The sequence below is a fragment of the Artemia sp. Qi Xiang Cuo genome, chromosome 14, assembly GCF_049724085.1.
Source record: "Artemia sp. Qi Xiang Cuo chromosome 14, ASM4972408v1, whole genome shotgun sequence".
Taxonomy (NCBI): Eukaryota; Metazoa; Arthropoda; class Branchiopoda; order Anostraca; family Artemiidae; genus Artemia; species Artemia sp. Qi Xiang Cuo.
This window is the reverse complement of record NC_142807.1, coordinates 13854908-13867782: the sequence shown is the minus strand read 5'-3', so window position 1 is coordinate 13867782 and position 12875 is coordinate 13854908. Positions and strand designations below refer to the sequence as shown.

Here is a 12875-nt window from a genome sequence, read left to right as displayed (position 1 = left end):
TCGCTTATCTCAGTTTACTTTTATTCTATTCTATTGTTGTTTGGCCCGTTTTTATGTAGAGTATTGTTATTCCCTCACTCCTATCTGAGACTAGAATCGAGAAAGGACTTTTGATTGAAGACACGGTCAAAAACGTTAATTTCACAAACAGATAAACAGGCTGCTTAGGCTCATGTTGACTTTCAATGACAATTAAAATCAACAAAACATCAAAATAGTATATGTTCATGAAATTTGAAACTCAATATTAAACCAAAATGTGATCATCACGTGCACATCATGGACGGTCTTACACAAGAAAAAGTTTCAGTTTTGAAGACAGATTCAGTTTAATTTAATTTTTAAAGCAAAATGTGATCATCACGTGCATATCATGGACGGTCTTACGCAAGAAAAAGATTCAGTTTTGAAGACAGATTCAGTTTACATTTTTTTTATTGTTTGAAGATTCAGTTTACATTTTTTTCGGTTTTTTTCCTTGCAGTTTTTTTTCTTTGTCATGAATAAAAACAATTGCAGTTAGATTATCAGTTTTTTAAATCTAGACAGAGAAGCTTAGATAACGCTGCGAAGTTAGAGAAGAAGATTGAGAAGTTCGACTACAAGTTGAGATGGAGATGACAGAAAAGTAAGCTTAGAGGTTCAGACAGAGGGGTTTAGACTAGATAGAGATGTTAGATTTGAAGTTTAGAAATTTAGATACAGTAGTTTATAATAGATTGATAAGTTAGAAAAGAAGATAAGGAAGCTAGATTAGAAGTTTATAATGAAAAAGATTCAGTTTCGAAGACAGAAGTACATTTTCTTTTCTTATTTTTCCTTGCAGTTTTTTTTCTTTGTCATGAATATAAACAATAGCAGTTAGATTATGAGTTTTGAAATCTAGACAGAGAAGTATAGATAACGCTGCGAAGTTAGAGAAGAAGATTGAGAAGTTCGACTACAAGTTGAGATAGAGATGACAGAAAAGTAAGCTTAGAGGTTCAGACAGAGGGGCTTAGATTAGATAGATATGTTAGATTTGAAGTTTAGAAATTTAGATACAGTAGTTTATAATAGATAGATAAGTTAGAAAAGATGATAAAGAAGCTAGATTAGAAGTTTATAATAAGAAGATAGAGGGGTTAGATCAGAAGTTCAGATACAGGAGCTTAGAAAGCTTACAATAGACTGAGAAGTTGCATTACAAGTTTAGACAGAGGAGCTTAGATTAGGTAGACGAGACAGAAAAGTCATATTAGAAGCTTAAGAATTTAGACAGAGAAGATAGAGATGAAAATAGAGAAGTTAGATTAGAAGCTTAGATAGATAAATTTTTATCAGGTACAGAATATAGAGAATTTAGAGAAAAAGAGAGAGAGAGCAGTTACATTAGAAGTTTAGAAACTTAGATTAGATAGTGAAGATACAAAAGTTAGATAAGAAGTTTAGAAATTTAGATATGGAAAGTTTAGATTTGGTATAGAAAACTATGAAGTAGGATTAAAAGTTAAGACCAGATAAAGAAGTTGGAAAAATTAGTTAAAAAGTTTAGATTGAGAAATTTAGTTTAGATAGAATAGTTAGAGACGAGGATTGTGTGGTTAGATTAGAAGTTTAGAGAGGGCCATCTGGAGACTTAGATTAAGTTAGATGGAGAATATAGAAATTAGATTAGACCTTTAAATATTTTGATCAAAAAGTTCAGACTGAATACAAAAGATAGATAAGTGCATAAGCACAGAATAAATAAAGAAGAATCATATTTGTTTATTTTTGGACATAAAAATCTCGTGGATGGAGCTCTTTTGTTTTTAACGAGGCAATTTATCAGAAGATACAGACTTGGAATGAAAACAAGAAAAAAATGTTGAAGCTCACCAACAGAAAACCAACAGGACCAAGAATATACAGGATTAAACTTAGGATTAAATGTCACCGTTTTTAGGATTAAACTTAGGATTAAATGTCACCGTCTTAAGGAAATATTATCGCAAACACTCAAAACATCGCATGAGACTAAAAATAATTTTTCGTTTTTTTTTTTACCTTCTATTGCAGTTGGCTTTGAACTAAAAATTAATTTGTCTGCTTTTACAATTATGCCGTAGGAGCGAGTGGGTATATAATGCGCAGTTATAACCTTCGTAGAACCCTTCCCATTGACAAAAGATCGAGACTTAATTTTCTATGGTTTCGACAAATGAAAGACAATTTCGGAGATTTTTTTCGGTTTTTTTTCTTGATTTCTTGAGATTTTTTTCGGAGAATTTTCTATGGTTTCGACAAATGAAAGACAATTTCGGAGATTTTTTTCGGTTTTTTTTCTTGATTTCTTGAGATTTTTTTCGGAGAATTTTCTATGATTTCGACAAATGAAAGACAATTTCGGAGATTTTTTTCGTTTTTTTTTCTTGATTTCTTGATATTCTTTTCGGAGAATTTTCTATGATTTCGACAAATGAAAGACAATTTCGGAGATTTTCGGTGACATTTAGGAAACTGTTCATATTGAACGATTCTTACGCTCACTTATTCCGGTTTGGGAATTGACTCGAGAGAGCTAAATATTTTAATGCTGGGTCGGTAGAAATGTTATTTATAAAACTCTTCCATTCTTATTTAACATCCTTATTAACAGTTTGGGCCAAAAAATTCTCTTTTGACCTTCACGGTTTTACAAATTTAAATGATTTACTCATGCAAATGACTTCTGAGAATTAACTTTAAACTTGATGAGCTTTACATATTTAGAATCACAATAAATACAAATTCTTTTTATGTACATGTTATTAACAAATTCCTTTTTATAGAGGTTCCGTCACTATTGACAGGGGTTGCTCTTTACTTACAGTTCATTGTTTGAAAAATTAAGTATGAACAGATGGATGATAAACAAATGTTACTTTAGTTTCTCTGTCCCCCTCTTAATCCCTGGATATAATATAACTCGGGCTCGAGTCTTTCAGAACCCCTGTTCAACCATGCTATTCAGGCTCGTTCTAATCTTGAAGAGCCGGGTATAATGCGCCTGATACCCGTGAGGTGAAAATGTTTGATCAATTTAAATAATTTACTAAACATTTAATTACTATTATTATTTACTTTTTATTATTAGTTATTATATTATTTACTATATTATTACTTATACTGTTTACTTATATTATTAATGATATTATATATTATCATTTACTATATTATTCACTATTATTAAATAATTAATTTACTAAACATTAACTCACTTTTCCGTGAAAAGTGAGCGTAAGGCTTGTCGCTCCCAGCCTTACGCTTTTAAAATTAAAATTTACGCTGATAAAAACGCTACATCTGTCTACCTCTTACTTTGCATTAGTAATAATGCTCCATTTGTTTTAAATTTATCTCTTCAAATTTCTTCATTAAAACTTATGCATTTTCAAATTCTACTATCTGTTGAAAAAATGTTCTAGAGGCTCTGTAATTCTAAGTTCAAAAAAACTGTCACATATCATCTTCTGAATTATCGAAGTAAAAATGTCCATTCCAAATTTTCCCGACATGGGGATTTTAACTTTTTTTTAGGTATCAAGAGGCCATGTTTTGGGTTATGAAGGATAAAAAAAAGAAGGAAAATAAGCCCTTCTAACGTCAATGAGAACTATACTTACTTTCTAGAGGTCAAATTTTAAACTAAAAATGTTCAAAAAGGGTTAAGTACCTGGGTGATTTCTCTGATAGGGCGACACATGGCCTCGTTTGCGACTTCAAGGAATCCCACTGCTACCTCTTCTAACCTCATTATTTTGCCGCTTTCCTTAACCTATAATATAAACAAGTGAAAACATACTGATTCAAGAAAATGAAAATGAAAACGCTCCTTTTTCAGAAGAGTTGAGAGGCCCCTCCTTCACGACCTTTTCCAAGGACCGGTGAAAATAGAAATAAGTGGACACATTATTGGCGTTGATAACAATTCGTCAACCGTATATTAACAATTCATTGATAATCAGCTTCTGACAATTATTGACAATTCATTGACAACTACTATAACCAACATCTATTGACAACTACTATAACCATTGACAACTCATCACAGCACAAAACCACATGAGGCCGACGCATTCCATTTAAGGAGATCCAATCCTTTTGAAAACGTCCTGATTTTCATCTGGCAAATGGCAGCATTGTCGAACAAGCACAGTTTTTGCAACTATGATCCTTCATCAGCAAAACGTAACTTAAACATTTTAGCTTTCCTTTCTTTATGAACATTAGCAGTGATATCGAGCCTAACTTTTAGCAAAGCTTCTTGTTTGATATAAAAATAGACCAAAAGAGTACCCCAAACAGTCACTGGAAAGCCCCTCCTACCTCCCAACCTTTCCAAAGCATCACTCTTTACTCCTTACCCCGAAGTTTCAGTTTCCTTCAATTCTTTTATTAGAATCACTTCCTATCCGATTTTAGGGCATCTTACTTTCCTTTTGGCTAGACTAGAAAGCATGGTTTTCGACCATAAGAACTACAAATTCCTTTTTTATAGCCCTAAAAAGCCAACCACAATTTCTTACAGCTCATTTTATGTGTACAGTCATTCAAATCATTAAATAAAATTAAAAGTATAAAAAAATAATAAACAAATGCGATAAAATATAATAAACATTTTAAAAAGTAATATAACATAATAGAATATAATAAATATGATATAATAGAAAATATAAGTTATAAAATCATAGAATATAAAAAAATAAAATATATACATAAAAAGAAAGTAGTTAACTAGCACATATTCCTCAACTCTGTAAACTACTCGGAACCATACTTAACAGCTGTCATTACTGCGGTTTTTAGTATCCTAGTCTTGCTTGTTAAACTTATCTTAAAAACACCCTATGCCTTGGCTATTTAATAGTTCATCACTGCTCCCTCCCCCTTCTTATCAATAATACTACTACTACTACTAACAACTCACCGCAGCACCAAGCCGCCTGAGGCCAACACAGCTACGCGCGATCCTCCTCCATCCCAATCTATTCAAAGCCCTTCTTTTTACACCCGCCCACGAAGTTCCCATTTCCTTTAAATCTTTCTTTATGACGATAAAGTGACAATATCAACTTTTTTTACGTCATTTTTTTTTTTTACATCAAGATTACAATTTCATCCCCGTTTATTATTACATTAAAATACTTTATCTCCTAAACATTAGTTTTTAAACCAACTTTTGCACTATGATCGCTCAAAAACTCCTAAAATTGAAATTCGAACTTTATCATCGGTAAAAGAAACTTCCGATTTCTGTGGTTAAATATGGAAAATAGGTTGAAGGCCATCTTAGGTGCTTTTACTGAGCACTCTTTTATTGATCAATATGAGCACCGTTTATTGAGTAAGGAAAATATGTTCAGCCCCGTTTAAGGTACTTTTATTGAGCACCGTTAGCACCGTTTATTGAGTAAGGAAAATACCTTGAAGCACCGTTTAATACAGAGCCAGTCATAGAGAATTAAAAAAAAATGTGATTTTAAGCAGCCAAAATGTTTTTGCAACAACACGGCTTCGAATCATGCTTTTAGGTATTTCTATGTGAATGAAAGGTAGCGACAAAAATAGGCGAAGGATACCGCACTGAACTATACAGTCCCTACCGGCACGTCCGCGTTTCTTCGCTGTTAAGCCACGAAGTGCAATAGGGGGTTTTCATACACCCTTCCTGTTTACCTTCTCTGGAATTTTCCAAGTGCCCGTTTGGAAGTTGTTCGACTCTGACTGAGCTTACAGAGTCACATCAATGATCCCCGTTCCAAACCAAATGCTTGGCGACACCTAGCCTTGAACACAAATACTAGTGGACATAAGATTGCAAGTCTGGCACATTGCCCACTCTACTAGGACGTGTGAATGGAAGGAATAGAGAATGTTCCAAAATATTTTTTACCTTTCTTAGCGATATTCAAAAGCATAAATTCCTTTTGAAATTGTAAATTTTCACCTTATGGCTGGTATTTTATTTTAAATAATATTTTCAATTATGTTTTTTCCATTCTAATTTTTGCATCTTTACTTTTTGATCTTCTTGACACTTCAGAGAGAGAAATTTATTAAAAGTAAAAAAAGGCATAAAAAAAAGAACAATATGTACAAAAATAAGTTAGCCATTAAGCTCAAGGGAGTCGATTAATCTCTGCGGTCAAAAAACGTAAAAAATATCAACTTGAAACAACCATAAAAAAAAGGAAAAAAAGTTAACATGAACAAACATAAAAAGGGTTAAAAGCGAACAATTATTGTAATCGTAATAAGCCTGGGAAATACAAAACTAAACTTACAAGAGAATATGAAAAACAATCACGACATAGAAATGTACCTAACACCATTAAAAAAAAGAAGAAAAAAAGAAAGAAAAAAACAGATCCGGAGGGCAACTAACGACCACCCTTTGCCATACCTGACAAAAGCACATTTTTTTAACAATTTTTATTTTACGGTCTATTTACATGTATTCTATTTTAAACATTACATTTTCTTAATGATTAATTTTAAATTAATTTTTTGAACCCTGGACTTCAAAGCAGGGTTGCCTCCCATTGTGATATATCATTATATTTAGTGATTCTTTATATCGCCTAAACAGAGAAATCACTAAATCAGCACATAAGCCACTAGATTATTGAAGAAAATCACTAAATCAACCAAAGAATCCCTAAAATCTAGTGATTTTCTCTCACCATGTGGCAACCCTGCTCCCAAGGCCTCCAGAAATATACTTCTAGCAAAACCTACAGCAATCCTAATCATCTGCCAAGAAAAAATCCATTTTTTGGGTTTGAGGACATTTTAAAATAGTTGATTAATATGGTGATTCAAAATACTATAGCAGTAGGCCTACACATTATAAACCAGTACATAAATATGTTGAAGCATATTTTAAAATAGAGCCAGTGGCAAAAGTTTAATTTCTTTTTACTTTATTTTAATTTTTTACGTTTAAATATTTCAAAAGTTTTAAACGGCTTTCAAAGAATCATTCAATGGCCAAAGTATTTTTGGTTACAATAGGGTATTGAATCATATTTTTAGGGAATTTGATTATGAATGGAAGGATTTCAGAATATTCTAAAGTATCCATTTCTGTCAATATTTAAAAGCATATCAATTCGTTTTGGTATACCTTTATGAAAATTGTTAGTAATAGTTAGAATTTAGAATGGAGGAAACAGACCTAAAATATTGTTACGAATGTATGTTTTTGTCATTTCTTTGTTTTCCCGATTCTGAAATGGAAATTTTTTGAGGCTACCGTGGTTATGTACATGCGCGGTTATTAAGCGTGGCTGTGTATATACAAAAAACAGCTTCTGGTAATTAAGAAATATTACATACCTATTCTTGTGGAGTACAAAGGGAAGGACATACCACCCATGTTTAAAAATAGTTTTTCTTGAAGATACTCTTTTTGAACACAAAGATTATAATGACTTTAAAGCACAAGATAATTAAGACCTTCTATCCGTTTAAGCGTTATTGACAACACCATTAATTTTACACAGTCTTCGTTACTTTTCTCAACACCTAGTTTTTCAAGAAAAATACTCCTATGTGTGACGCGTGGTTTCTACGAATATATAAGATTTGTCGGACCAGAAGAAAGAACAAAAGAGGGCATATGAACTGACGTGGGCATACTAATGGTAAAGAATTGCAGAAAAATAAGAACAGAAAATTCCCCTTACTTGAGTTTGAACTTCTTTAAATTTGAGTCGTGAAGCTTCCAAGTCCAAAGGTTGATCTTCCGATTCTCCGAATATTTTCGGGAAATATTCTGGAAGAATCCTTCCAAGGGCTAGATTGGCATCTGTCACAGCCAAATATCCCCCTTTTCTGTAACAAACTGGGCCGGGGTGTGCGCCAGCACTTTCTGGACCTACGACAAATAATCCAGCCCGAAACTGAAGGATTGAGCCACCACCAGCGGCAACAGTGTTTATGTCCAACTAAATTAAGAATAATAGTAAGTTCTGATGTAACTCTAAAACATTCTCTTAAATTGTAGTACAAGTCACGGTTGGTAATGTGTGCGTAATGATGGTACCTCTTCAGTCAGAATGGCATACGTTTTCGCAGAATATTAGACAAAATGTCAATAGTATAATGCATTTTGCAACTAAATGCCTGTGAATAATCTGTTATCATTTCTTTTTCAGACTCGGTAAATTTACTAATACTGAACACAAAGGTCCTTCTTTGAGTCACCACTGAAACACAACGACCCAAAAGGGCTTATTTTTTCCACACTTGAAAAAAACTCTGTTTTTTATTTAGATCTTTGAATGGAAAGTTCAGGATAGGCGGCCAATTGGGGACAATTTTAAGAAGACAGAAAATGAACGATATATATAAAAAATGCAAATAAAATAAAAACTTTATTCAACTGCGGCAAAGATAAAACCATCCTATTCTGGGCAGCGGTGTTTATTGGTTGTTGTTTCTATGTTATCAGGGCCCATCAACAATTGGGATAGGAGTTGTTGAAGCATGAAGCTGAGTCAAAGGGCCAAGAATTTTGACTCCGAATTAGCCCGACACGTGTGAAATAGCCCACACCACTTCATTTTGTTTGTATAAACATCTCCATTATTACCTCCGCTAAAGGTCACGTGTAAATTTTCAGACATGCACTCGGAATTTAAATATATACACCAAAAATTGGCCCTTAATATGTATACTGGAGAAACTTATCTGAGCTCAATTTATAATGAATTCATTAATTCAGATTTTCGTCTTTCACATTATAACGTTCGGAACCTAATAAAATGCCAGATGATACCAAACCTGGTAAGCCATTAGAATTAAAAAAAAAAAAGATTACGTAAAATGAAGTCAAATTTAGCACCTTGAATTGTCATTTTAGCGGCTGCTTTTAAAGGTTGTTTTTATTTTTCTATTTTTGCACTGAGGACGCCTGAGTAGAGGTCCCGGCCAAAATGCTCGTCCCTTTTTTTTCATTTTCCACTGACTTTTTTTCGGCCATTCCACATTCATTTTTGTCCATTTTGTTCAAAATTACTATCGTACTTCGACATATAGCTTCGAAATTAGGAAAATAGGAATTAGAAAAATAGCACCTTGAATTGTCATTTTAGCGGCTACTTTTAAAGGTTGTTTTTATTTTTCTATTTTTGCACTGAGGACGCCTGAGTAGAGGTCCCGGCCAAAATACTCGTACCACTTTTTCATTTTCCTCTGACTTTTTTTCGGTCATTCCACATTCATTTTTGTCCATTCTGTTCCAAATTACAATCGTACTTGGGCATATAGCTTCGAAATTAGGAAAATAGGAATTAGAAAAATAGCACCTTGAATTGTCATTTTTTTTTTGTTTTGCTTTATTTTTTGCTTTGTTTTTGTAAGATTTTTGGGGAAATCCCCAAAATTTCGGGAATAATGAAAGCCGCAGGGCCAAGTGGGCGTATTGCTAAATCCTGGTCTATGATTTTTTTATTTAATTTCTGATCTTTTTTTAAATAATGTTGGGAAATCCGGAGCCCCTTCATAGCAATGTCCCTTCCCCCATGAAAGCTTCCTCCATGGAAAGATCCTCCCACATAACGAATTCCTCCCGGAATTCGAGTCCCGGTGTAACTGGTTATTTGGTTTGGAACGGAGGTCAATGGCGTGACTTTGTAAGACCAGCCAGAGTCAACCCAGCTCTAAAGGGGTACCAGGAGAAACCTAAATAGTTTTTTAGACCACACTGCTTTTCCATTTACGAAAAATTAAGCGAAAAAAGGGGTTTAACTTATATAAAGCAGTGACAAAAATAAAAAACAAACAACACATTAACTAATAAAAAAAATCAGAATATTTCAACTCCACATCCGGGAGTTTTTATCAACGGACTAAGAAAGGAAAACAAAATTTAGTTAAATAATTTGAAGCAAAAGACTAAAAAAGAACACAAGAAGAGAAAAAAAGAAGACAAAAGAAAAAATAAAAAATAAATATCACATCTTAATAAACTTCCACAATACTGCAAAACTGTAACACAGAAACGACACTGAAAATCTCTTCACTGTCGTGTCTGTGTTACAGTCTTGCAGTATTGTGGAAGTTTATTAAGATGTGAGTTTTATTTATTTGTCCTGTCTTTTGTTTTTCTTTCTCTTGTTGTGTTGTTTTTAGTCTTTTCCTTTAGATGATTTAACTAATTTTCTTTTCTTTTTGTCTTGATATTTTTGGTCTTCTCTTTATATGTAACTAACATAACTAATTATAAGAGAAAACTAATGAACAAGGAACACTGTAGAAGGTTTTTCTCAACTGTAAAAGAAATTACAAGTCGGTAGACTTCTAGAAACGTCCACCGTCTAAAAACGTCAAACGTCTAGAAACGATAGAAACATCCACTGCAGTAGAAAGACTATTAAGAGGAAACTACTCCATCTTCTTCTTTTATTGGATACTCCATCTTTTTATACTTAACTTATCTACTCCATCTGTTCTGTGACCTCAAAATGTTCTTCTGTTCTTTCTTCTTCTTTTTTATAGCTTTTTTCAGGTATCTCCGTTTCTATTAACCTTGTCACCCTATGTACCATTCATTATTAACTAATTTAACGTCAGAATAACGTTCATTTTTAACGTCAGATTGAGATAGGTATGATAAATTTTGCTAAAATGAAAAAAAAATTATATCTATTTTTTTCTTTATAGCTGAAAAAAATAAAATATAAAACTCACATAAAGATAAAACAAATAAAACCAGCCTGGTTGGCATGAGAAAGCATTTTCTGATAGACTTCTAAATTATGCATATTTAGAAACCTTCCCTCCTCCAAAGAGGTTAGAATGCACACAGACACAAGAACACACAAATCATACATTAATTTTTACTTGCTACCATAGTTATTGTGCATATTGATTTCATTTTTTTTATTCTCTTTTGATTCACTCCTGAAGGTGAGGATCCCTAAGATATTTGGGTGGTGGGGTTGAAATATTACGATATATTAAACCGTAGAGAGGAGAGGTCAAGATTTTGAAGGAATTTTTTTAAAGAAGAAACTAAAAAGATGTTTTTTTTTCAAAATCCGGAAGGGGGAGGGGGAGTATTTTCTTTTTCCATTTTTTTTCAATGAAAATACGAAGAGGTTTCTCTCAGAATCTAGGGAGCGATTGCCCCCAGTGGTGTCAATTGACAAGAAATCACAATTGGGCAAAATATATTTCTGAAAATCTAGGGGAGATGATTGTCATTTTCTTTTTTTTCAATATTATTGGTACAACTTAATTTGTTTGATTTTTTATTCTCTTTTGATTAACCTCTGGGGGTGATCATCCCTAATATATTGGGGGGGGGGGTCTGAAATATTGAAATATATTAAAAATGTAAAGAGGAGAGGTAAGGATTTTGAAAGATTTTTCTAAAAGAAGAAACTAAAAAGGTGTGTTTTTTCAAAATCCAGAAGGGAGAACGGTATTTTCTTTTTTTTCATTTTTTTTTCAATGAAAATGCGAAGAGGTTTCTCTCAAAATCTAGGGGGCGATTGTCTCCAGTTGCGTCAATTCACAAAAATTTACAATGGGGCGAAATATATTTTTGAAAATCTGTCGTTTTTTTTAATGTAAATAATAAAAAAGGAATGTTTCAATAATAATTAGCAAGGTTATTCAAGGATATCTCTCAATCCACAGAAATACCACTTTTTCTCTCCTAAAACTCCATAAAAGGGTGTTTGTTTTAGATTACATTCGTTTTTTACGTCTAAATTCACTTGCTTTTTTGACGATGAAGACACTTTGTTGAACACAGGTATAATATTTGTTTAGTGCTGCACATATTTGTAAAAGTGCTGCACACTTAATATTTGTAAAAGTGCTGCACACTTTGTTGAACACAGGTATAATATTTGTTTAATTGTTCTTCTTTTCCTTCCTACTGGCCATAGACCCATTGCTTTCAATATTTAAGTTTTTGGCTCTCTGCCAGGGTTTATAAATATTAGTTACACATGTTCGGCCTTCCTTTTTAAATTTGGCATACCCAAGTTATAATTAATTTTGTTTAATTATCTGGCATACGCACATAAATTATGCTTGGTGACGGAAGGTACACATTATTTAAAATGCAGAATTATTAATTTTTCTTTCTTAATTGTTTCTCGCGAAATTCTTTCTCCAGGAAATTCTTTCTCCTCGTAGTGTGATGTAGATAAATCCAACATTTTGCAATTTAATACCACTTTTGTGTATATTTTGTGATTTCCACCAAGGTTTTCGTTTTCACGAAGAGAAGACAGGCGGACGGAAATGTCTACAATATCCAGAATCAACTACGGTGAAATGAACTTTACTATTTTAACAAAAGTAGAAGCCCCCGCAAGAAAATTTTCTTGTGAACCTTTTTCCCAGTAATACCGGTTTTATACCTGTTTAGCCTACTCCCCAGCCCTGGTAAGGGACTGGCAAGCAAAGTACCCACTACTGTACCGTAAATATAGTTATATAATGCACTGTTATGTTAATACATTATTACGCTATACCCTGCTCCCGGGCATGATAACGTGATCGAACGGTCCAACCAAACTCTAGGCCAAGGATAGACCAATCTGGGTCACCACTAATATCATTGGAGGGTAAACAGACAACCCTGTCGCTATAATAAAAGGCGGTATTTCTCGCAAATTCTTTTCTTACCCTGTCTGGGTTCCTTGAAAAATAGTCTACACGGCTGCGAAAATAGCTTACTTGTATTCTAGCAAAAGGGCATAAAACACATATATCACTGTGGGAAAAAATAGACTCCCTAAGCGGGGTCTCAAATGCAGACTAACTACTAAAACATGACTTCTATACAAGAGCACTTTGCGTAGGGGTGGACCTTAGATTTGCCCAAACCAATCAGCTAAATAAAAGTT

The 12875-nt window shown here is 33.1% G+C and overlaps 1 protein-coding gene across 1 annotated transcript in view; it reads right to left on the bottom strand.

Annotated features, from left to right (window-relative positions):
- Window positions 1–12875, bottom strand: part of LOC148944172 (5-oxoprolinase) — a 100822-nt gene that overhangs the window by 76438 nt on the left and 11509 nt on the right. The window contains exons 2-3 of the mRNA XM_089099849.1: window positions 7692–7952; window positions 3677–3778 (exon numbers count right to left, since the gene is read on the bottom strand). Coding sequence (XP_088955975.1) covers window positions 3677–3778; window positions 7692–7952 — 363 coding nt within the window. The remainder of the gene's footprint in view (window positions 1–3676; window positions 3779–7691; window positions 7953–12875) is intronic.